The sequence below is a fragment of the Trachypithecus francoisi genome, unplaced genomic scaffold, assembly GCF_009764315.1.
Source record: "Trachypithecus francoisi isolate TF-2019V2 unplaced genomic scaffold, Tfra_2.0 Lachesis_group19, whole genome shotgun sequence".
In the NCBI taxonomy this organism is placed as follows: Eukaryota; Metazoa; Chordata; class Mammalia; order Primates; family Cercopithecidae; genus Trachypithecus; species Trachypithecus francoisi.
This window is the reverse complement of record NW_022681464.1, coordinates 47,901,348-47,927,935: the sequence shown is the minus strand read 5'-3', so window position 1 is coordinate 47,927,935 and position 26,588 is coordinate 47,901,348. Positions and strand designations below refer to the sequence as shown.

General features: G+C 39.5%; 1 protein-coding gene across 3 annotated transcripts in view; it reads right to left on the bottom strand.

Annotated features, from left to right (window-relative positions):
* The window catches only part of RNMT (RNA guanine-7 methyltransferase), a 34,670-nt gene that overhangs the window by 2,544 nt on the left and 5,538 nt on the right, over window positions 1–26,588 (bottom strand). For all 3 annotated transcript variants that reach the window (XM_033178422.1, XM_033178423.1, XM_033178424.1), the window contains 8 exons: window positions 24,253–24,388; window positions 21,371–21,496; window positions 17,872–17,984; window positions 16,341–16,522; window positions 15,375–15,539; window positions 12,223–12,340; window positions 5,563–5,664; window positions 4,489–4,522 (listed from right to left, as the gene is read on the bottom strand). In XM_033178422.1, coding sequence (XP_033034313.1) covers window positions 4,489–4,522; window positions 5,563–5,664; window positions 12,223–12,340; window positions 15,375–15,539; window positions 16,341–16,522; window positions 17,872–17,984; window positions 21,371–21,496; window positions 24,253–24,388 — 976 coding nt within the window. The remainder of the gene's footprint in view (window positions 1–4,488; window positions 4,523–5,562; window positions 5,665–12,222; window positions 12,341–15,374; window positions 15,540–16,340; window positions 16,523–17,871; window positions 17,985–21,370; window positions 21,497–24,252; window positions 24,389–26,588) is intronic.

Below are 26,588 nucleotides of genomic sequence, written 5' to 3'. Positions count from 1 at the left end.
TGGGCACATTAACTAAACAAGACCTTCGATGGAGACGAGACAGCCTTCTATTAGAAGATGCCATCTAGGACTTTCATAGCTAGAGAGGTCAACACCTGGTTTCAAAGCCTCAAAAGACAGGGTGACTCTCCTGTCAGGGGCTAATGCTGCTGGTGACTTTAAGGTGAAGCCAATGTTTATTTATCCTTCCAAAAATCCTGCGGCCCTTAAGAATTATGTAAAATCTGTTCTGCTCATGCTCTATAAATGGAACAAAGCCTGGATGACAGCATATCTGTTCACATCCCGGTTTACTGAGTATTTTAAGCCCACTGTCAAGACCTACTGCTCAGAAAAAGAAAATTCTTTTAAAAATATTACTGCTCATTGGCAATGTACCTGGTCACCCAGGAGGTCTGATGAAGTCACCCAGGAGGTCTGATGAAGATGTACAAGGAGATTAATGTTATTTTCATGCCTGCTGATACAACATCCGTTCTGCAGCCCATGATCAAGGGTGATTTTCATTTTTAAGTCTTCTTATTTAAGAAATACATTTTGTAAGGCTATAGCTGCCATAGATAGCGATTCCTCTGATGGGTCTGGATGAAGTAAATTTAAAACCTGATCGAAAGGATTCACCATTCTAGATATCATTAAGAATGTTCATGCTTCATGGGATGAGGTCAAAATAACAACATGAACAGGAGTTTAGAAGAACTGTATTCCAACCCTCATGCATGACTTCAAGGGGATCAACACATCAGTGGAGGAAGTAGCTGTAGACGGGATGGCAACAGCAAGAGAACTAGAATTATAAGTGGAGCCTGCAGATGTGACTGAATTGCGCCAATCTGATGATCAAACTTGAACAAATGAGGAGTTGCTTCTTATGGATGAGCTTGAGATAGAATCTGCTTCTGGTACACACACTGGGAACATTGTTGAAATGACAACAGAGGATTTAGAATATTAATATTACAAAATCTTAGTTGATAAAGCACCAGCAGAGGTTTCAGAGGAGTGACTCCAATTTAGAAATAAGTTCTACAGTGGGTAAAATGCTATGAAACAGCATTGCATGCTACCGAGAAATCTTTTGTGAAAGAACAGTCAATCAATGAGGCAAACTTCATTGTCTTAACTGCCACAGCCACACCAACCTTCAGCAACCACCATCCACTGAGAGTATTTCTGTCATCGAGGAAAGACCCTCCCTTCACCAGCAGAAAAGATTTGGATTCACTGAAGGTTCAGATGATCTTTAGCATTTTTTACCAATGAAGCATTTTTAAATTAAGGTATGTATACTGTTTTCAAACACTACTGCACACTTAACAGACTACAGTACAGTGTAACCATAACTTTTATAGGCACTGGGAGATCAAAAAATCTGAGTGACTTGCTTTACTGCAGTGGTCTAGAACTAAACTTGCAGTATCCCCAAGGTATGCCTGTATATCTTCTAATAAAATACCGATAGATTTTAGGGCAAGAAAATACCTGAGAAGGTGACAAATCCCGAAAACATCACAAGGATGTTCAGGGCATGTGCTAGGATACTCAACCGTGAGTCAAGATCAAGTCCATCTAAGCTGGAGGCCTCACTCCTTGAGATGACTTCTGAAGGGAGGGTAGATGAACACAGCTAACTGCCTGATGGCCTCCCAAGACTCCAGCTTCTTGCTCTTCCAATCCAACTTGTACAGGAATACCATGGCAGTTTTTCCAAAACACTACTTTGGTCATACTACTATCTGCCCCTTATTTACTGGTTTCCAATTTCTTTTAGTTGAAATGAAATGTGGCTAGCAGCGCAGTGATAGGACAGAAAACAGGCAGGGTGTTCATCAAGTCTGCTGCTCCTGCCAGAAAGTAAGGAGAAACGCAGTCCCCAGCACTTGTAGCACATCAGTGTGCACAGCACGTCAGCACTCACAGCTGGCTACTATCATTCATGCTGTCCCCCACTCTGTGTGGCCTTTGTGCAGTCCAGCCTTGCCAAATCCCACCTCCCACAGGCCCATACCAATTGCAAACAACCCCTCAGTCCTGTTCGGTCCTCATTTAGGGTCATCTGAAACCACTAACATGCTCCAGTCTGATTTTCAATACATAGTAACTTTCCTTCTAACTTGAAACTCCTAAAAAGTCCCACTTATTGTATAAAATGCCTTCTATGCAGGCATTTCAATTGGGATTTAGAAAATCAAATCGTGAACCACTTCCACTTCCAGAAACAAATCAATAGCAATTCTCTCCTTTCTCATTTAAAGCCATCTTCTAAAGGAGCAGCAGCTCTGATGACCGCAAGTCTAAAATCCAGCTTGGGCCTTTTGGACTCGTGATGGCATGCAAGATACGCTCCACCTACGAAGCCTCTAGCTTAGAACAGAGCAATACACTCTAGGTGCAATTTGGCCACTGCTCTCTTCACACGTCCAGCCCATCTCTTCCAATTGTCTGGGGCCATCTAATTTTTCATTTGTACACGATGACTGAAGTTCAGACAAATAGGCAATATAAAAATACAGTTCTAAGCCACAGCCAGTACCACCATCATGATGACTCGTGATCAAAATTTACACCCTACTTTGGGACTAGCAGGATGTCTAAGACAGGCAACCAGTCTTCACTGAAGGGAAAAAGTAATAAAATCCATAGTTTACGCACACGCTCACTAGTGCATCAAACACGATCACATGTGTATAACACCCTCCAGTCCCATTTCTAGTAATAGTACCAATGTTCAGAGACAAACAGCCTCAAAATACTGGTCTTGTTTGACTCCTTTGCTTTTCTTCTCTATCCAACTCAGGAAGTCTTACTAAATTTTCCTATTGCCAGGCTTCCATGAAACCACGGTTAAGATGACAGATCACTGGCCGGGCGCGGTAGCTCACGCCTGTAATCCCAGCACTTTGGGTGGCCGAGGCGGGCGGATCACAAGGTCAGGAGATCGAGACCATGGTGAAACCCCGTCTCTACTAAAAATACAAAAAAATTAGCCGGGCGCGGTTGCGGGCGCCTGTAGTCCCAGCTACTCAGGAGGCTGAGGCAGGAGAATGGCGTGAACCCGGGAGGCGGAGCTTGCAGTGAGCCAAGATCGCGCCACTGCACTCCAGCCTGGGCGGCAGAGCGAGACTCCGCCTCAAAAAAAAAAAAAAAAAAAAAAGATGACATCACTTAGGTAAGCTAATCACAGGTTAGCTCTGTGATCTTAGCAGTTTAGTTTTCTCATCTGTGAAAGGAGATATAATACTCATAAAGTCATTGTGAGGATTAAATGAGTTACAACATGTTATTATAAGGATTAAAGTTACACGCACCTGCACGTGTTCAACACTCAGTAATATTACTACCTCCCAGATTTTATTAGTTTTCATTAAGCTCTCCTTCACCTTTGTTCCGCACTACAGTAACATTAGCACTTAAAAGTTTGCCTAGTAGTATATTTATTTGTGTCTGCTCCTTCCATTACAGTGTAGATTTCTAGAAGGTAGAGATTTAACATATTTATTTTACTTTACCTTTCACAGAACTTCATGTAAATCAATAATGTTTTATCACATGGGTTGTCCTTAATGACCACTTGTGCCTCAACATCATCAACAACCATGTAAGGGGATTCCTACGGTAACAGTGAGGCTCTGCGACCTGACTTCCTCACACCCACTGCTGAAGAACCACAGGCCTTCACAGATTTGCTGTGCTTCTGGCTTCTCTTCTGAACACAGGAACTTCACTTCAGAACATCTTTGCACCACGTTTGCCCCCTATCGTGCGCATCTCTAACACATCCTGCTCACGGATGTTTCACTGAATGGTCTAGTATTATCACGCCTTCATGGTCACATTAGAGTGGCCAAAAAAAAAAAAAAAAAAAAAAGGCATGCAAGTATTCTATAAGCCAAAAATTCCACTAGAAATCTGAGGTAAACACTTCAAATAGAGATGGCTACTTAGTAACAAATAGGCAATGAGAATGTTGACACATGCTCACAAAAGTTTACACTGAGGAAGACTCTATGTACAGTGTATCTTCTCTTGGCACTACACAGTTGTGCAAGAAAGGAAGATTAGACATATATAGAGATATATGTAAACACAAACACAACCTAAAATGTGTCAGAAAAACTCAAAGTTTTCAGATTTTATTTTGAGACAGTCTCACTGTGTCACCCAGACTGCAGTGCACTGGTGTGATCACAGCTCACTGCAGCCTTGAGGATCAAGCAATCCTCCCACCTCAGCCTCCTGAGTAGCTGGACTACAGGCACATGTCACCACGCCTGACTAATTTTTTTGTATTTTTGGTAGAGACAAGCATTCCCCATGTTGCCCAGACTGGTCTCAACTCCTGGGCTCGAGGAATCTGTCTGTCTTGGCATCCCAAAATACTGATTTCTGGTGTGAGCCACAGCGCCCAGCCTTTTCGCAGGTTTTCATGATCACTTTGAAACAGGAACTTTGACATTATCAGTTAATCTATGCTGATGATATACTCACTTGTAGCTTCCCATTCTGATTTACTTAAGGTTCCCTAAAATTACAAAAAAGAAAACTTTAGATTCAATATGGAAGTAAACATATGCTTATTTCTAAATAACCAAAACAGATGTCCAAAAGACCCTAACTTCATTGTAAATACACATTCAATTCACTCTTACATTGTGATTCGAGCATATAAAAGAAATCAGTGAGATTAACTTTGAAAGCCATCTTCTCACACTTTTATCCTCCTGCCAAATTCTCTAACTTGCAAATTCTCAACCAAAGACTGAATGCGTGTGAAGAGGGAATTGTGTGTGTGTGTGTGTAACTGGAAAATGCATCTATCTAGTATTCTTAATTTGGAAAATGAAAAAACAAAAAAGGCCTATCTTGAAACATCAAACAGCACCGGTGGAAAAAATACAATTTTCGTGTTTTTTTCAAAGGAATAACAAAATAAAGTATATATTACACAAAGGAAATACATTACATTTATGTAGCTATCAAAATATTAAAGATATGTGTTGCTTTGCACACACCATTAACTATAACAAGATCTAGTGGCAGTTCTAGTGATGTCATTTTTCCAGACATGATAAAACAATATTCTAAGATATTAGCAAAAATGTGCTATGAAAATATCTGTAATTTCTACTGATGACAAAGCTATAGTAGCAGCTAATATCACTGTGGTACTATTATAGTAATTATTTTTAAAAACGTTTACACAGAAATTAGTGTAAGTTAAGATGTAATTTTTCCCATTTAAATTCCTGGACCCCTGAATTCTATGTATGAAATGCTGTGATTCATTGGTGCCTACATTAGCAGGGAACTTGCACACCAAGCCTGTAATTTTTTCACTATCTTCACTGCCTTAGATATAGCACTCCATCTCAGTCCACTGAATTTAATTTTATCCCATATTCTGTGGTTATAACAAGTTAACATCACTTAGGGGAAACAACTGATTTGTAAGTCAATGAGCCCAAGTATTGTAAGTAAGTGAAATAATTTCCTATGTCTCCATATATAAGGTATGTTCTTTTTCTCATTCTCTATAAAATACTTTCAAAAATTGTAACTCACCAAAGGTAACTTTACTTGACTGTTCTTCATGTACTTGGCTGCATGTTCATAGTCATCCACCCTTTCAGAGACAAGTTTAGAACTCTCATTTGCAGGATATGGCTGGGGAACCAAATGAAAGTCCTAGTTACAATAACACATTGAAATTTACAATTCAGAATTAAACACGCTAAATCACTGAAATAACGTAAATTAGAATAATCCCTAAGTACTACTTCTGGAATACAAACTACACATACTTTTGAAATACGAAAAAAAATAAAGGAAGAATCCTCTCTTAAACCAATTTTTTTAAAAAAATTATACTTTTAAGTTCTAGGTTACATGTGCGAAATGCGCAGGTTTGTTACATAGGTATAGATGTGCCATGTTGGTTTGCTGCACCCATCAACTCATCATTTACATTAGCTATTTCTCCTAATGCTATCCCTCCCCTAGGCCCCCACCCCATGACAGGCCCCAGTGTGTGATGTTCCCTGCCCTGTGTCCATGTGATCTCATTGTTCGACTCCCACCTATAAGTGAGAACATGTGGTGTGTGGTTTTCTGTCCTTGTGTTAGTTTGCTGAGAATGATGGTTTCCAGGTTCATCCACGTCCCTGCAAAGGACATGAACTCATCCTTTTATATGGCTGCATAGTATTCCACGGTGTGTATGTGCCACATTTTCTTAATCCAGTCTATCACTGATGGACATCTGGGTTGGTTCCATGTCTCTGCTGTTGTGAATCAGTGCCACAATGAACATGCGTGTGCATGTGTCTTTATAGCAGCGTGATTTATAATCTTTTGGGTATATACCCAGTATAGTTCTAGATCCTTGAGGAACTGCCACACTGTTTTCCACAATGGATGAACTAGTTTACAGTCCGACCAACAGTGTAAAAGCATTCCTATTTCTCCACATCCTCTCCAGCACCTGTTGCTTCCTGAATTTTTAACGATCGCCATTCTAACTGGCGTGAAATGGTATCTCATTGCGGTTTTGATTTGCATTTCTCTGATGACGAGTGATGATGAGCATTTTTTCATGTGTCTGTTGGTTGCATAAATGTCTTCTTTTGAGAAGTGTCTGTTCATATCCTTTGTCCACTTTTTGATTTTTCTTTTTTTCTTGTAAATTTGTTTAAGTTCTTTGTAGATTCTGGGTATCAGCCCTTTGTCAGATGGGTAGATGGCAAAAATTTTCTCCCATTCTGTAGGATGCCTGTCACTTTGATGATAGTTTCTTTTGCTGTGCAGAAGCACATCTAATTTAGTTTAAGACAAATAGATCCCATTTGTCTATTTTGGCTTTTGTTGTCATTGCTTTTGGTGGTTTTTTTTTTTGAGACGAAGTCTCGCTCTGTTGCCCAGGCTGGAGTGCAGTGGCCGGATGTCAGCTCACTGCAAGCTCCACCTCCCGGGTTCACGCCATTCTCCTACCTTAGCCTCCCGAGTAGCTGGGACTGCAGGCGCCCACGATCACACCTGGCTATTTTTTTTTTTTTTTTTTTTTAGTAGAGACGGAGTTTCACCATGTTAGCCAGGATGGTCTCAATCTCTTGACCTCAGATCTGCTCGCCTCGGCCTCCCAAAGTGCTGGGATTCCAGGCGTGAGCCACCGCGCCCGGCCTGCTTTTGGTGTTTCAGTCATGAAGTCCTTGCCCATGCCTATGTCCTGACTGGTATTGCCTAGGATTTTTTCTAGGGTTGATATGGTTTTAGGTCTTACATGTCAATCTTTAATCCATCTTGAGTTAATTTTTGTATAAGGTGTAAACAAGGGATCCAGTTTCAGCTTTCTACATATGGCTAGCCAGTTTTCCCAGTACCATTTATTAAATAGGGAATCCTTTCCCCACTGCTTGTTTTTATCAGGTTTATCAAAGATCAGATGTAAACCAGCAATTTTTTTTGAGACAGAGTCTTGCTCTGTCCCCTAGGCTGTATTGCAGTGGCAGGATCTCCACTCACTGCAACCTTGGCCTCCCAAGCTCAAGTGATCCTCTACCTCAGCCTCCTGGGTAGCTGCGACTACACGCACAAGCCACCATGTTGGCTAATTAAAAAAAATTTTTTTGTAGGGACAAGGTCTCAGTATGTTGCCCAGGCTGCTCTTAAATTCCTGGTCTCAAAGAATTCTCCTACCTCAGTCTCCCGAAGTGCTGAGATCACAGGTGTGAACCACCACATCCAGTCTTATGGTCAACTTTTATCACAATCTTAGGATATTCACAGCTGGAAGAAGCTACATAATTTAATCACCACCAAGAACCATTTAGCAGCAAACACTTGCACCTTCTCTATTTTTAGCCAAAGGCTTTGTATACATAAATACAGAGCTTAAAGATGTCATAAAAAGAGCTAAATATTAAAATGATGGCGATTTAATAGCCATGAAAAGCATAAAGAGCAATAAAAAAGTCAAGTCAACAGAGAACCCTGTTTAATAATCTTGCCTCCAAATTACAGACATTTCCCATATTTACTTAAGACTATGGAAAAGGGTCAGAAAAACATCCTGTGTTTTTAAGGGTTTGCTGGCCAAATGTTTACCCAAATTACTTCAAGTGCTATTTTTAATCCATTTTAAGTGATATCCCTTTAATAGTATCTGAATTTTGCCTTTTAATAGATGTAAATCAGGCCTCGCTCGGTAGCTCATGCTGTAACCCCAGCACTTTGGGAGGCTGAGGCAGGCAGATCGCTTGAGCTCAGGGGTTTGAGACTAGCCTGGGCCAACATGTCAACATTCTGTCTCTACATAAAATACAAAAAGTAGCCAGACGTGGTGGCACATGCCTGTAGTCCCAGCTACTCAGAAGGCTGAGGTTGCCTTCTGAGTATCACTTAGGCCGGGGTTGGGGGAGGCTGAGCGGGGGGTGCTGCTTGGGGGGGAGAGGTTGCAGTGTGCCAAGATGGTGCCAGTGCACTCCAGCTTGGATGAGAGAGCGAGACTCTGTCTCCCCCACTCCCCTACCAAAAAACAAACCAGATACATGTAAATCAAAACACAATAAATTACATGAACACTTAATAGAACCATCTACTCTACAAAGTTTATATTTTTTAATAATTCATTTATAATTCTTTGTCTTACTGCAACAAACCAGCTAGAAAGGAAGCACTGTAAACTTACAACTCCCTAACAAACTTTTAAGAAAGGATCTATGAATATCTGCTGTGCAATCTTCGTCTCTTTTTTTAATAAACATCCTGCGGCAAGTTCAGGCATTAGAAATTAACCTATTTATTTGCTGTTTTAAAAGTATTCGGCTATTTAGGACTGCTGTATCATTAGCATAAGCCACTTTACTTTGTATCACATCCCAGCACAGGGCTATAAGAAAGAACACAGACTACCAATCAGGTTTTTGGAACTTTAATTCTACATGTTGTAGTTTTACCATATCACAAAGCTTCAGAACTTCATTTCTGAATGCCTGCCAAACTATTCTGTTGTACACTTGTTCTTTAACTTATCCTCCATGTGATTATCTGCTTATCACTGGACACCCAGTTTCTCTTCTCTACCGATCGGTTTGAAAGACCAATCAATACACGATTATAAAGCTGCAAAACATCGTTATTTTTTAAAATTTATTTTTTGAGATGGAGTTTCAATTTTGTCACCTAGGCTGGAGTGTGGCGACATGATCTTCGGTTACTGCAACCTCCACCTCCTGGGTTCAAGCGATTCTCCTGCCTCAGCCTCCCGAGTAGTTGGGATTACAGGCATGCACCACCACATCTGGCTAATTTTGTGTTTTTAATAGAGATGGAGTTTTACCACGTCGGCCAGGCTGCTCTACAACTCCTGACCTCGGGTGATCTGCCCGCCTTGGCCTCCCAAAGTGCTGGGGTTACAGGCGTGAGCCACCATGCTGGGCCCAAAACTTATTAAAACATATATATCTTATTAAAACATACGTATCTTAGTGTCTCCTCTAAAGGAGTTCCTTTTCCACAAGTGTCCCTAGAATATGTTTGCTGGCGGAAAAAAAAGAAAACAGGTGTCAGGACCTATAGTTGCATGGCCTACATCTTTTCCTTCTTTCTTCTCTCTGTTCCAATGCTCCAGGAAAGCAGAAAAGTTGTAGTGGTTCTAGTGCTGAACCCAGATGAAAGCTGGATGCTTCAGGAAAAGACATTTTGTGGCAAATATCAAGAAACAGATCCATTTAAACCTCTGACCTGGTCAAAAGCAGTGGCATCTGACTGCTCTTTCCACCTCTGGCGTGATCTCAAAGTCCTTCCAAACCGTCCCCCATTATGCCACCCAAGTAGCGTCCTAACTCTTATCTGGTCATGTCCTTTCCTGCCCCCAGTCCTTTACATGCCCACCAGAGTGACTTGGTCAAGAAGTAGGAAAACCAAAGGATATTTCAAACTACATGCTATTACTGCTTCTGTCCCCAGACAGCCATCGTAACAGGTCACATCCCCAAGTGCAGTACTGGGAGAGAAGGAAGACTGCTGAAGAACTGTGAAAGCCATTAGTACTAGTTCCTCAAACATCCCCTGTGCACTCAGGTTTCTCTGCCTGTCCTCTACCAGTCTTCTTCCTTCCCAAAATGCCCTTATATATACTCACTGCACTTGGAATGCTTCTTCAATACTTCAGTCCAGTTCCCATCATGGACTGCATTATTCACTGAAATAACATGTCATAAAATTCTTGTTATCCCATACCCTACTATACCTAAGTACATTTTGACATAAATTACACAAGTGAATTCATCACCCATATGCTAAGAGAAAAGCTAAATAATTGACCACTGTCATGCAAAGCACCATCAAATAAAGGCGATATGCTAAAGGTATGCTGTGTGGCCGGGCGCGGTGGCTCAAGCCTGTAATCCCAGCACTTTGGGAGGCCAAGATGGGTGGATCACGAGGTCAGGAGATCGAGACCATCCTGGCTAACACGGTGAAACCCTGTCTCTACTAAAAATACAAAAATCTAGCCAGGCGAGGTGGTGGGCGCCTGTAGTCCCAGCTATTTGGGAGGCTGAGGCAGGAGAATGGCGGGAACCCGGGAGGCGGAGCTTGCAGTGAGCTGAGATCCGGCCACTGCACTCCAGCCTGGCGACAGAGCGAGACTCCGTCTCAAACAAAAAATAAAATAAAGGTATGCTGTGTATGTGGGGCAGGGGGACTTATCCACACATGGTTTTTGCTAGTTTTCTCCTCTTCCTCAAGACAAAACAAGCCTCCCTTCCTAATATAAAGCCAATAAAAACATTCTTAGACCTAAAGTATAGGAAATACAACTAATGAGGAATATAACATTTTACTGATTATGTCTCTTCAAAGACAATTTAGAATTTATAGAAAGTCTTCCCACTCAACATTGTGGGAGTGGCTGGGTGCAGGTGCAACTTCAACAGGACACTTTTGTTTGAGTATCATCTAGAAACTGCAGAACATCGAAAGGTTAGTATGGCCTTGTCAAGTCACTGATCCTCTGAGTCTCAGGCTGCCTACTGAAAAGAAGTGGAGAGCGGCCAGATGCAGTGGCTCACACCTGCAATCCCAGCGCTTCGGGGCCAAGGTGGGGAGATCGCTCGATGAGGCCAGGAGTTTGAGACCAGCCTGGGCAACACGGCAAAACCTCATCAGTACAAAAAGTTTAAAACTGAGCCAGGTGTGGTGACACAAGCTTGTAGTCAGTTACTCAGGAGGCTGAGGTGGGAGGATCACCTTCCAGAGGGTGAAGGCCTCAGTGAGCTGTGATTGCATCACTGCACTCCAGCCTGGGCAACAGTGTGAGATCCTGTCATTAAAAAAAAAAAAAAGAATAGGAAAAAAATAAAGGAAAAGTTACCATTCTGCCTACTTCATGGAGTTAATTATAAGGACAAATAAATCAGAGCACGCTTAAAGTACTTAAACTGAATCAACTCTCTAAAGAAGTTTAATGTCCACCTGATGAATACGATTCTACTGATCAATAATAAAAATGCTCACTGAATATTTTAGGTCTGTCCAACCAGACATTGTCTGATAAGGAGAAAAAGGAAAAACAATGGCTATGTGCTTGAAGCTTATACAGATACCTTCATTGCTGCATTAGGTCAGGAGAGGTCTCAGCAACAACATAGTCTAAAAGACTGGAAGCCTGCTAAAGAATTACCATACAATAAAATTATGAATGGTATGAGCTTGTCTGGACACTGGCCAGGAAGGTTCTAAATTATTGTCATAACCAAAAGGCACTGTTGTAAAGAACTGGTTCTCAACTTGCGGCAATTCTGCCCACGAGGGGACATTTGGCCATGTCTGGGGAGAGTCTTCTGGTGACCATAACTGGGGACAAGAGTGTTACTGGAAGGCATCTAGTGGGTAGAAGCCAGGAATGCTACTGAATATCCTACAATGCACAGCATCCCACAGCAAGGAATTAACCAGAACAAAACGTCAATGGTCCTGAGGTTGAGAAATCCTATTTTAAAGCAGTACTATCTAGAAAACAGAATTTGGTAACAGCAGTGTTCGTTCTTTCGTCAAGCATTTACTGAGCATTCACCATGCAGTTTCTGTATCAAGCTCTGTCCTAAGTGCTGAAGAGCGTAATACACATAACTACTTCATGATCAGATGGCCTTGCAAGGATCTCAACAACAGCCGAACAAGTTCACCATGACTGGAATTTTTACATTGTCTCTAAATACTCACCTCCAAGGCCTGCATTCGCTTTAACAGCATTTTATTTTCATTGTTCTTAATCTTTTCTTCGTAGAATTCCAGAAATGTTTTTTTGTAGACTAGTTTCATATTGTATTTCTTTGCCATTCTGTCCAAAAAAAGATACTTAATGAAAAAGCTTCCACATGTTTGTAATTCCTCAACTTACTTTTGTACAGCAGTGACATCTTCTGGACTTAACTAAAAAAGCTACCATTTCCTTGATAAATTCACAATACAGTAATACAAAATGAAGCAAGAGTAACATATCACACCTAAAAGAAATATGCATTCTAAATCTCAGGGGGTTTCAGAGAGCTCTCCTGGTACCACACACAGGTCAGGAAGCAAATGAGAGTCTCCGGAGCCGTGAGTTGGGGAAGAAGTGTAGGAAACTCTTTTCTACTGATTCCATTCTACTTTACTTGATCTCTCACAGCTGCACTGAAAACAGCCGCCGATTTCCTTCTCAAAGATTCACTTTCATCTCTTGACTTCTCTGGCAAGATACACTATTAATTTTTCCCCTACATCACGGACTGCTTCTTCACAGGTTTTTTTTTTTTTTTTTTCCTTTTTACTTGCAGGTTTCTGTTTTTTACCCAACTTCTAAACTTCAAGGTTCTGGAGTACAGTCCAGAGCTCCACTCACTTCCACCCCACAGCTATCGGTAGTTCAGCTCTCTCTCATCACTCATGGATTCTACTGTTATTAGAAATCTTCACCTGCACGCGTCACTGGCACTCTCTAACTTCCCATATCTAAGGCTGAACATCACTACTCTTTTTCTGCCAATCTTTGTCACTTCAGTAAATCCATCTAGTGATCCATGCCATCTCCCCCTTTTGCCCACTGTGCTCAATATACATCACTAAGTCCTTTCTATTTTACCTAGAAAGAAAACATCAATTTCAAATAGGTCAACTTCTTACGTCCTGCATTTGGCACCATCCTGCTGCTTCAGTCGCCATCACCACTCAGTGGTACCAGTCCATAAACTCACTTTGCTTGTCCCCTGCTTCCATTCTTACTCTCCCTCAATGAATTTTCCAATCGCAGCCAGATTAAGCTTTCAGAAAGGTGGACCTGAGTCATGTCTCTACCCTCCTTAACACCCTCCACTGGGCTCCAGTGCACGTAGGACACAGAACATGGTCTCTGAGACATTCATCTGGAAAAGATGCTACCTCATTTGGCACACCCTATTATTGGTCACGATGGCCTCTTTCAACACCCTGGACTAGCCTCGCTTTCCCACTGCAGGCCTTCCCACACGCTGTCCTCCTGTCAGGAGCATTCTTCCCTCCAGTCCTCAGCTGCCCACCGACTTTTCCATCCTTTAGATCCTGACTCAAACATTGCTTCTTTACAGGTATCTTCCTGAAATCTTCTATTATATTAGGTCTCTCCGTTAGACTCTTAGGTATTTTTTTTCCTCGCTGCATTTGCCAAGTTTGTAATTATGTATCTGTAGACAACAAAAGGGAGCCTGGAGATGACTTCAGGCAGCAGTTAAAGAAGAGTGGAAGGAAGTGGGAAACCCTGAAAGTCAGGTTGGAGAGCTCGTGTACAGGGTGGCGTTTGAGGGGACAGGACAAACACCAGAGGGCCGCCGAGGTTTCTCGGTAAGAGGCACACGTAAGGCAGGATTCTGTTACTTCAATTAATTCTCCTTGGAAAGGCAACATGAGCAAAATGAAGTCTTTCATTCTAGATAGTTCATTTTCTTTTGTAAATCTCTAAAATAAGCCTTTAGAAATGAAACCAAGTTTTACACCTAAAAAATATCATGATTCAAAGAATTGCGGCCCAATTTGAGTCAGTTTTGCCACACAAAAAGCTTACTTCTGTTCAGTTTCTTAATGAAATGGCAAAAAGGCATCTCAAAACCCCCACACATTTTCAGACTCTTTCATCCAATACTGTTTCAATAAATAATCTTTTAAAAAATTAGATATTAAAGTGATGACTTAGGTTAACCATCATTAGGCAATTAAAGTTTAAAAAAAAAACCCTCTAGGTCTTGTTTAGCATTTAAAACGAATCTTCTGTTTTATACTGTTAACTACAATCTCAAGCTAACATATTAAACATTCTCAACAACATTCCACAATTAAGTTCTTTTTTAAATACAGTTGAAGAGCAGTAACATTTCCCCCAAGTTTATTCGTTTTAAAAATTAAAAAGCAAAATGCAATTGATATTTTTAAATTTTGTAAATGGTTTATATTTATAAAATTATGCATAGTATTTTCCTCATGTTCAGTCACAATGCTACTTGTCTTTCTTATACTATTGAATAAGCTATTACAGAACTCCTAAAAATACTGTAACCCTAATTTTAGACTGAGTTACAATTAAAATCATCACCAAGCAAAAGTAAACAGACAATATACCTCTTCTTTTTCTCAGTTAATATTCAAAACAAAAGATTTTTGTTTCAAAAAAGTAGAAAATCAAGTTCAATCAATCATGACATGGCCTACATTAAAGCTGACTTTTATACTCTCCACACCAGGGAAACTCTGGAAACCAAGGTGTATCACAAGGCCTTGAAGCCTTACCTGGTAAGGCCCAGTTACCCCCAGCTTTTCCTGTGTCTACAGTTTGCCAGGACTCCTAGGAATTCAGGCACATGGGAGAATACATTCCTCAATCAGGATTTTAACATCGACACTGCCTGTGAGACACAGGCAATTTCAAAGCTATAGTGAAATGCAAACAAATTTTAATACTCATCTCTGTCAATAGGAAGATCTTTGATTTATGAAGACTCATTGTTTATCATCAAAGTGACCAACAGTCACTAAAAAAAAAACTTTTGCTATTTGCAATGTCAGACATTTTGTGCCACAAGCTGAAGGCAACTGGTTCCCCTTTTCACCCACAGGATTAAAAAATTCCAGGAATGAGAAAAAACTAAGTTAGGCTATATGAGACCTATGGCAATAATCCCCCAGATTTGAGGCTAGTCTTTTTTTTTTTTTTTTTTTTAAACCAAAACAAAACAAAACAAAAAAACAAGATTATACTTCTTCTTTGGTCCCCATTTAAAATAAACAGTAAAAGAAATACTGCTTTTTCTCCCTTTTCTTTCCCTTAAGACAAAAAGAAAAGAGTGAACAGATTAATGACTTCTTACTCATTTAGCAATGGAAAATAGACCAAGAATTCAGGAACATCCACAACACCTTCCAGGTTGAAGTCATATTTGCAGCCAAATAAAGGATAATCTCCTTTCTTCTGAAATTTCACAGTATATATTTCATTTCCAAATGATTCTGTTTCTGAAGCTTCAAGGCGTCTTCTGACAAGGTTATCCCCCAACCAAAATAAGAAGAATAAAATTGTGATTAATGTAGACTTATTTTGATTAGATTTTGCATGTGAAGAACTACATGATGCACACTTCATTAGCTTTTTAATTAGATATGGGCTACCTTTTTTTTTTTAAAGTGACATGGTCTTAACCTGTCACTCAGGCTGGAGTGTGGTGGTGTGACCATAGCTCACTACAGCCACCAGCTCCTGGGCTCAAGTGATCCTCCTGCCTCAGCCTCCTAAGTAAGGACTACAGGGGTGTGCCACCATGCTGGCCAATTTGTAAATTTTTTGTAAAGACAAGGTCTCACTTTGTTGTCCAGGCTGGACTCAAACTCCTGGCCTCAAGCAATCCTCCTGTCTCGGCCTCCCAAAGTGCTAGGACTATAGACATGAGCCACTGCACTCTCCTGATGTGAGTTACTTTTAAGAAGCAATATACTAAAAGATCATCGACAGTCACACCAATAAAATTAAGCTGGAAATAGGAGTCACTCTCATGAGTGTGAGTAAGACTGGTGAAGTCTCTGTGACTGTCTATCTGACCTGTAGTTTGTCCATCACTATAACTTCAGTCTCTAACTTACACATAAAGATGAACTTTTAAAAGTTCATCTGTAAATTTGTCTATTGAATTTAAATTCTGAATGTCTACTCAAATATCTTATGAAAGTGTTCAATACTTATAAGATTAAAATAGCGTATTTTAATAAAATTGACCTCTGGTAAACATTTGCTACTTAATACTGAATATTTTATAAACCACAATATATTTAAAAGTACTTACATCAATTCAAAGCTATTGGGAGTTGTACCAATAAAATAGCCCCCAGGGCTAAGTCTCTCACACGCATTTCTCAGCATCATGTCAGCCTGTTCATAGGACTCAAATGAGTAATGACAGACAAACTGACAACTGCAGATGTCAAAACACATTTGTGGGTCACGAAATTTTTCAATCAGAAGTTCCTGAAACAAATTAAAATGAGTTGATTTTGAGGTAACTACAACACAGATTAAAAACCTTTTAGTAAATTAACTTCTAGAATGTAAGGTTCTTCCTTTCCCTCACAATCTTTGACCTATGCTTTCCCTTGTACAATAAAGGACACACAGAAATCATGCACGTATTCTAGTTTAACAGAATAATTTGATTCCCATTTTCACAGTATTTAAAAACTGAGGAATTCTGAAATCATGTTTAAAATATATTAGTCAATTATGATATTCAAGTTGATTCTTTCATCACTTTACTTGACAGCTAAAATAAAATGACATTCAACAATAACTTGGGTTAAAAAATATCTGGTGTTTGGGATTTTTTAAAAAATGCAAAAATGTTTTCAAAGTATTGCAACTTTCTGGCAGTATACTCCCACTTATCTTTTTCACTTTCAAATTTCAAACAAAATGTGTATGATTAAAGGTATCTACAACATTCAATGAGCTAATAAGTCAATGAAGAACAAAAAGTTCATGGTGAGACCTTCACCCCTGAAGCAGTTCTTTATAAGAAATTCAGACACAGGTGGAAGGTAGGAAAAAAAACAAACACGTTCTGATATGCTGGGAAACCAATAAATTATAAGGTGAACAAAACACAGTATAAGTTCAGTTCTATTTCAAAGTACTGGAAAATAAATGATGTCCATACAGAAAAGCAACAGCTAATTTTAACTCAAATTGTTAAAAGCAAAAAATTCCAAGTGTTCAGTGAGTCATTTGAGGGAATTTATCATAACAGAATTTCCAGTCGAAAGTGAATGTATGTCCCAAGGTTTTTAAAGTTTCAAAACATATTTTAAAAAATGAGTGGCCAGGCACCATGGCTCATGCCTGTAATCCCAGCACCATGGGAGGTGGGTGGATCACATGAGCTCAGGAGTTTGAGGCCAGCCTGGGCAACATGGCGAAACACCATCTCTACAAAATATACAAAAATCAGCTGGGTGTGGTGGCATGTGCTTGTAGTTCCAGCTACTCAGGTGGCAGGAGAATCGTTTGAGCCTGGGAGGTGGAGGTTTCAGTGAGCTGAGATTGTGCCACTGCACTCCAGTCTGGGCGACAGAGTGAGACCCTGTCTCAAATATACATATGTAACAAACCTGCACGTTATGCACATGTACCCTAGAACTTAAGTATACATATGTAACAAACCTGCACGTTATGCACATGTACCCTAGAACTTAAAGTATAAAAAAAAAAAAAAGAGAGAATAGAATTTTTTTAAAAAGTAAAAATTGAGTTGATTTTTAAAACAAATTATTTATCCAAACTAAAAATGTAAAAAATAAATTGACCAAAGAAAGAAACTGTACCTTTGAGCAGTCAGCAGTTATAAATTCTGCACTGAAAATATATTCACTATCACGACGATTTTTCATGTCCTCATACCGCTGCTGACACTGCTTGATAGAAACATCAGCAATATCTGGAAAGATGGAAGGGTATTAGTAAGTATCAAGACAGAATGCCAGAAATTGAGACACTGACCTCGACTGATAAACTCTGGCATGAAAGTCAGCTTTAGTACCAGTGAAAAGGTTTTATTTCTTTTAAAATAAAATAAAAAAGGGGGCTTTATTCTGATGCAAATACCCTATCAGTTTTCAAGAGGAACTAAAAGTGTCTCAATAGGTACGGATGCTAGAAAAGTTCTATCATGATTTTTAAATGCTTATTCAAAGTAAAAAGGAGAAAGTTTTATTCCAATCTGAATTATAAAACCTAACACTATCAATAAGCCCAGTTTTGGAAATACCAAGGGTATATTTTTATAATAAAATGTTATTTGCCCTTTTCTTTTCTTCTTTTTTGAGACAGAGTCTTGCTGTATTGCCCAGGCTGGAGTGCAGCGGTGTGATCTTCACTCACTGCAACCTCCGCCTCCAGGGTTCAAGTGATTCTCATACCTCAGCCTCCCGACTAGCTAGATTACAGGTGTGTGCCACCATGCTCAGCTAATTTTTCGTATTTTTGGTAGAGGATAGGGTTTCACCACGTTGGCCAGGCTAGTCTTTAACTTCTGGCCTCAAGTGATCCACCCTCGTTTGCCTCCCAAAGTGCTGGGGATTATAGGCATGAGCCACTGTGCCTGGCCTGCCCTTTTCCCTGTTTAAAGATTCACACTGATGATGCAAAGGCAATGGTAGGTAAAACACTGGAATCTTATCACAGATACAGAGTAGCAACACTAAGTAGTACTTCATGTATTCTTCACCACTATACAATACAAAGGGGGAAAAAACAGTTTCATTTAAGAATGCCCTTGAAAAAATAGTGAAAATTAATTTTATTAAACCTGGGCTTTTGAATACACACTTTTAAAAATGTTGTGTGATGAAATGGGAAGAAAACATTTCTGCTACCTAACAAGGTTTGATGGTCATCTTCAAGAACAGTACTGATATGACTGTTCTGAGTTTTGAGCTGTACTGGCCACTTTTTTTCTGAGAAAGTCATTTTGACTTGAATGACTGACAAACCATGGTTATGCAGACTTGAGTAACCGGCACACATTTTCTTGAAAATGAACAAAGTGAACCTGTCACTTAAAGTCCCCCCACCCCTGGGCCACAAACCAGTACAGGTCCATGGCCTGTTGGGAACCAGGCTGCACAGCAGGAGGTGAGTGGCAGGCAAGCTAGGTTGCATACTCCTTATAAGAATCTAACACCTGATGATCTGAGGTAGAATTCCATCCCCCGCTTGTGTGGAAAAACCGTCCTCCATGAAACTGGCCCCTGGTGCCAAAAAGGTTAGAGATCGCTGATTTTTTTTTTTTTTTTTTTTTTTTGAGGCGGAGTCTCGCTCTGTCGCCCAGACTGGAGTGCAGTGGCCAGATCTCAGCTCACTGCAAGCTCCGCCTCCCGGGCTTACGCCATTCTCCTGCCTCAGCCTCCCGAGTAGCTGGGACTACAGGCGCCCGCCACCTCGCCCGGCTAGTTTTTGTATTTTTAGTAGAGAAGGGGTTTCACTGTGTTAGCCAGGATGGTCTCGATCTCCTGACCTCGTGATCCGCCCGTCTCGGCCTCCCAAAGTGCTGGGATTACAGGCTTGAGCCACCGCGCCCGGCCGAGATCGCTGATTTAAAGGGAAACAATGGACAGTGTATTTGTTGCCAAAAATAAAATTGACTTTCAAATAAGAATTACAATCCTGAAAAACTTGTATTGATCACTGTGGGCTGGACTTCTTCCCAATACTTTTCTGATTGGCAGTGATATTAAACACGTGATTTTTTGATTCTCAACAATTAGATCTGCATAACTTTAGTGAACACTGCTTTCCAAATACTATAAAATTATGCAGGAAGTGGAAGACAGACCAATGGATTTTAATGTTATACAGTATAAAAAGTTCATCAGTAAGGTTTCAGATTCCACATTGTAACTACTTTTTAAGAAACTACCACTTATTGAGTTTTGATGTAGTAACAAAGAGGAATATCTACAATTATCAAAATAAAAAAAGGCTATTAAACTACTCCTTTATTTTACAACTACTTATCAACCAAAATAAAAAATCACAACATACTGGATGCAGAAACAGGTGTGAGAATCCAGCTGTCTCCTGTAATTCCAAACTCTACAGGGATTTGCAAAAATGTAAAAGCCAGCCTTCTTACTTTTATTTTAATGAACTAAAAAGTATTTTCAAATTTCTCAGCTTTAATTTCTAATATAGTAAATATCAGTAGCTACTTACCATAATTACATACAAAAAAGCTTTCTGGGGTCCTCAATAATTTTAAAGTGTACAGGGCTCATAAAACCAAAAATTTGAGAACTGCTAATTTGGGCAGTACTTCAGTAGTGGGGGTATGTATCTCTTTTAACTCACCACATCAGAAAGATGCTGACGTCTGCTCGTCCCACTTCAGTGTTAAGACTAACCACTGGGCTAAGGTGACTGATTGATTGACTCATCGCATTACTATCGACTTTTCCCTTAATGGCTTCGGTAGTAAAAAAAAATTATTGCCTAGATCTATTATTTCATAAAGAATGAAAAAATAATTTTCTAATTCTATCATTCCTCTTCGATTTATCTGATTAAAAAAAAAAGAATTGCCCTTTTCAACCATCTGATTACAAATGTTTGATTCCCTCCCCTTAATTTATAAGTTTCAGAATTGTAAGTTTCTTAGCAAGCTCCAAGGGTGAACAATGTTTTTTTCTGATTTGATGTGTCCAACTACTATTTTTTTTTAATGTTAAAATTGTCCTATTTTTGCCAATGGAAACCTTTTCAAGTCTTCCCTTTAGACATGACTCCAACCATCTTTAATAGCTTCCTTCCTTTTGGGAAGGAAATGTTATCCCAGGCTTATTTAATCTTACTATAAAATAAAACCATCAGGAAAGTCTTGTAACTAAATTTTTTTTTTTTTTTTTTGAGATGGAGTCTCACTCCGTCACTCAGGCTGGTGTGGAGTGGCATGATCTCATCTTACTGTAACCTTCACCTCCTGGGTACAAGCAATTCTCCTGCCTCAGCTTCCTGAGTAGCTGGGATTACAGGTATGCACCACCATGCCCAGCTAATTTTTTGTATTTTTGGTAGAGACAGGGTTTCACAATGTTGGCCAGGCTGGTCTCAAACTCCTGACCTCAAGTGATCCACCCACCTCTGCCTTCCAAAGTGTTGGGATTACAGGCGTTAGCCACCGCGTCAGGCCATAACTAATTAAAAAAAAAAAAAAAAAAAAACTCATCTCATGCATAGTCCCAGATATCTTGCAATTAGAGACAATCCTTCTTATTTTCCATTTACCTGACTACAAGTTATTCTTTCTCATATCATTATTTATCTTACCAGTACAAACTAGCTTGTTAATTCTTCCTTTTTTCCATTTGAGCAAATCTCCACCTTTACCACATCCCAGGTCCAAAACAGTGATATCACGTTTTTTCTTCTGTCGTACCTTTTCCAAAAATTCTCCTAAAAGAGAGAAATCAGTCACAATAAACTACCTCTTCTTCAATTTTACAAGTATAAACTCTTACCTCTAATAACCTAATATCTTTTGCCCAATATGTAACATAAACTATTACACATCCATTTATGTAATTTGTAACTTTTGATAAGTAACTAAAAATAAGACTAAGAGTTGAATAACCTGATCCTCTGTCATTAAAGAGTACGTGTCTGGTGTTTTGGAAAATGAAGGTAGCATTTTGAATGTTACTTTCAAAAATGAATTTTAAATAGCAGGTATGTAAAATCTAAGTAAGACAACACAACACTTGTTCAGGATGAGAGAAAAAGCTAATTAAGGATGAGAAAAACTAATTATTCATAATTTATTTTGTAGCTTTCTCTTTCCATAGCTAGGTGTTTAACAGCAGACACATAAGTAAACCAAAGTTGTTATGGAATGATAAAAGAGCTTGATTATGAAAGATGTCAGGCTTACCACCAAGAGAAATATAAAAACAAGAAAAATAACAAAAAAAGCGCTATGTCTTTTAGTTTTAGCATCATCAGAATTTGGTAGACCTCAGTCTACCAAATGACATTAACAGCCAACAGATAAAATCAGTAGGCCTCCAAGTATCAGTAGGCAAATTGTTCAAACATCAATTCAAGGCATATTAATACTCTCAGGCAAGTTAAGTATTCAACAGTTCTAAAACGTGATATAATACTGAATCCTAGATACATTCTCCTTGTCTTTGTCACTGAGTTGAACACTTTCTAGCTCAAGTGTGTACTATTTTGATGGCTAAAATATCCTGTACAAGTACTTTCACCTTCTGCAGGAACTTAACTTCAACAGAAGCACAAGTGTTCCATACTATTTACCTTTCTGCCGTGAATCTTAATACCATAAAAATACTGAAAGGGTGAAAAACAACTATAAATAAAATCTCTGCATTTATCTACAGTAAGACTAACGAGACAGGAAATCCTCAAGAAACAATTCCAAAAAAGCCTTTACCACATTCAAGAAAAAGCCTTTATCACATTCAAGGAAAAGCCTTTATCACATTCAAGGAAAAGCCTTTATCACATTCAAGGAAAAGCCTTTACCACATTCAAGAAAAAGCCTTTATCACATTCAAGAAAAAGCCTTTACCACATTCAAGAAAAAGCCTCTACCACATTCAAGAAAAAGCCTCTATCACATTCAAGAAAAAGCCTCTATCACATTCAAGAAAAAGCCTCTATCACATTCAAGAAAAAGCCTCTATCACATTCAAGAAAAAGCCTCTATCACATTCAAGAAAAAGCCTCTATCACATTCAAGAACTGTACTCAACTGTTTACTTACCAAGCCACAAGCACCAAGAAGAAAGAGAAAATGAGTGACAAAGAATGGGTGTTGAGAAAAGAAAAAGTCAGAGAGAAAGCTTGGAACAGATCACACTGATTGCATTAGGACGTTAAAGACACGTGCAAAGCACATACCAAGAGAGTTGCTAGAACAGTTGAAGAAGGAAAGAATACCCTGTATTTGCTGAGAGACAATTTTGCCAACTCTGACTTCAGTCCTTTAAAAAAAGTACCTCTTTTCTGATTATAGAAATAATATATGTTACAATGTGGAAAACATGGACTCGAAAAAGTTATTCAGTAAAAAATAAATGACTAAATAAGAATTCATAAAAAATCCAGTAAGTTATCTGCATCATTGAGGATAATGAAGGAAGAGAAAGGCTGAAAAGAAATGAGGACTGGGGTAGAGACAGAACCTTATGAGTAGAGACTGAAAATGCCATTACATTAATCTTAAAAAAAAAAAACAAAAAACAATGCACACTCATTTAGCCCAAGCTGACACATGGCAGAGTCAAATATTTTTGTAACAAAACATGAATGTTAAAAACAAGTGATACACAAAATACTAAAATGTGTTCAAAATAAGCCTAGTTAGTTCCTACTAATACTTCTCAGAATAGGTAATTTATCTTTGAAAATTAGTAAATTATCATCAAAACTAGTACGAAGTACCCATAATTCGCACTTTATTCTTTCTAGCATTATTAAGAAAGCATCCTCATTTCTTCTTCGACTGGCTTGAAAAAAAATTACGAAAAATTTTAAAACAAACTACTTTTTAAAGTTCTCTAAATTTATCTAAGAGTCTGACTACTCAATGCACTAAATATACAGAGCAATAATTATATCCCTTTTTTTACCCTATCTTATGGTGCTGACAAGAATTGTATTCTGAATCATATTTTCTCTGCTCACTTTCATTCCACAAATAAAATGCTGGCTCAAAAAAGTTGAACGTCTTTATCTATCCTCAATGTAATACAAATGATCTTTATCAACTAATTGAAGGCCTAAACAAATCAAGACACTGCCTATTTCTTGACTTAATGAAACCTGAATGTTTAACCAACAATATGCAGTTGCTCCAAAACTATTAGGGTGAAATAGAATCATTACTTAATAGTGCTAGGTAACCGTAATTCTGTGCATTAAAGAAACATATTGCCTTCTGAAAGCCTGGTTAACATAATCAACTAAACACTCATTAAAATCTTACAGTCAACCACAAGCAAATATTAGAAGAATTTGTCTTCAAGACCTAGTCTTGGCTCTAGCTTTATAAAGTCAAGGTTTGATAATTAAATGAACAGGAATTAAAGACTCAGTAGCTTGGTGTTGGTTAAACCGGTGGGGAGAAAAAAGGAAACATAAGCTAAAATGAAAAATGGCAAGCTAACAGCAAAAAACAACCCTACCAATGAGAACGCTTTTCATCCAATTATTAAAGTTTCTTAGGTAAAAAATACGACTTTGACTACGCTTCTCCAAACCAACTTCCTGAAGTTCATTGTAATGGGCAGCCACTGCTGAGCTGTGTCCTTCTTCCAGATTCTGAAAATAAAACAGAATAGAAAAAAATCAAGGATCAGAACGTGGTAAAAATAAGCCTCAGAACATTTCACCTGGGAATGGATAAAATATTAGAATTGGTAAACTTCACTAAACAATGGCAATTAACGACAGAAGTCTCACTAATTATCATTAGACCTAAGATTTGTTTTCTGACTCCTTGTGTATTAGTCCGTTTTCATGCTGCTGATAAAGACATACCTGAGGCTGGGTAATTTAGAAAGAAAAAGAGGCTTAACGGACTCACAGTTCCACGTGGCTGGGGAGGCCCCACAATCAGGGTGGAAGGTGAAAGGCGGGTCTTACATGGCAGCAGGCGAGAGAGAACGAGAGCCAAGTGAAAGGGGAAACCCCTTATCCAACCATCAGACCTTGTGAGACTTCTTCATTACCATGAGGACAGTACGGGGGAACCACCAGCCTGATTCAGTGATCTCACACCAGGTCCCTCCCACACGTGGGAATTCTGAGAGCCACAGTTCAAGATGAGAGCTCGGTGAGGACACACCCAAACCATATCACCCTATTCTGAAAAACATCTCTAGGTTTAACATTTTCATTGTGATATTTCATCTGTATAATTTTAGTGTCAATGTCTTAATAAGCCCAGTACTCTTCCAGAGTTCTGATTATTCAGTTCGATAAATGACAGTCAATGTTTGGTGTTTCTACAAGAGAATAAATTAGGAATAAGCTATAATTACATTATTTTTATAAAACTGTTGTGAAAATTAAATAAGATAATGTATATAAAGAGATTAGGGCTGGGAGAAGTGGCTCACGCCTGTAATCCCAGCACTTTGGGAGGCCCAGGTGGGAGGACTTGAAGTCAGGAGTTTGAGACCAGCCTGGCCAACATGGTGAAACCCCATCTCTACTAAAAATACAAAAATTAGCTGGGCGTGGTGGTGCACACCTGTAATTCCAGCTACCCAGGAGGCTGAGGCAGGAGAATCGCTTGAACCCAGGAGGTGGAGATTGCGGTGAGCCAAGATCGGGCCACTGCACTCCAGCGTGGGCAACAGAGCAAGACTGTCTCAAAAAAAAAAAAAAGAAAGAAAGAAAAAAAGGGATTAGAATTCAGTAGGCAATGTGCAGTGTCAGTGATTTCTATGATAATAACGCTATTATATATGTTATATGTAACACAACAGTTTTCAATTTGTGCTTCCTGAGGCCCTAGAAATCCCGTAAAAATGCCATGATAGGCGAAGGGCTTCAGATCCTCCCACCTCCCTTTCCAGCCACAGTACTGAATCCCACTGACGTGGTGAAAGGCGTTTCAGCAAATCCTTGATGTATTTTACATAACAGGTTTAAGTGTAAGATTTTCACTTGAAAAAGGGGTTCTGGGGCTAGTAAAAGTTTGAAAACTATGTTTAAAATACAAGCTACCAGCCCGGTGCAACGACTTGCGCTTGTAATCCCAGCACTTCGGGAGGCTGAGGCAGGCAGATCACAAGGTCAGGAGCGTCAGGCCTCTGAGCCCAAGCCAAGCCATGGTATCCTCTGTGACTTGCACATATACACCCAGTTGGCCTGAAGTAACTGAAGAATCACAAAAGAAGTGCAAATGCCCTGCCTCGCCTTAACTGATGACATTCCACCACAAAAGAAGTGAAAATGGCCAGTCCTTGCCTTAAGCGATGACATTATCTTATGAAATTCCTTTTCCTGGCTCATCCTGGCTCAAAAAGCTCCTCCACTGAGCACCTTGTGACTCCCACTCCTGCCCGCCACAGAACAATCCCCCTTTGACTGTCATTTTCCTTTACCTAGCCAAATCCTATAAAACGGCCCCACCCTTATCTCCCTTTGCTGACTCTTTTCGGACTCAGCCTGCCTGCACCCAGGTGATTACAAAGCTTTATTGCTCACACAAAGCCTGTTCGGTGGTCTCTTCACACGGACACGCATGACAAGGAGTTCAAGACCAGCCTGGCCAATATGGTGAAATCCCCTCTCTACTAAAAATACAAAATTAGCCGGGCATGGTGGTGGGCGCCTATAGTCCCAGCTGGAGGCTGAGGCAGGAGAATCACTTGAACCCAGGAGGTGGAGGTCCCAGGAGGTGGAGATTGCAGTGAGCTGAGTTTGCACCATTGCACACTAGCCTGGGAGACAAAGCGAGATTCTGTCTCCAAAACAAACAAACAAACAACTCCCCTCTGTTAAAAGAATT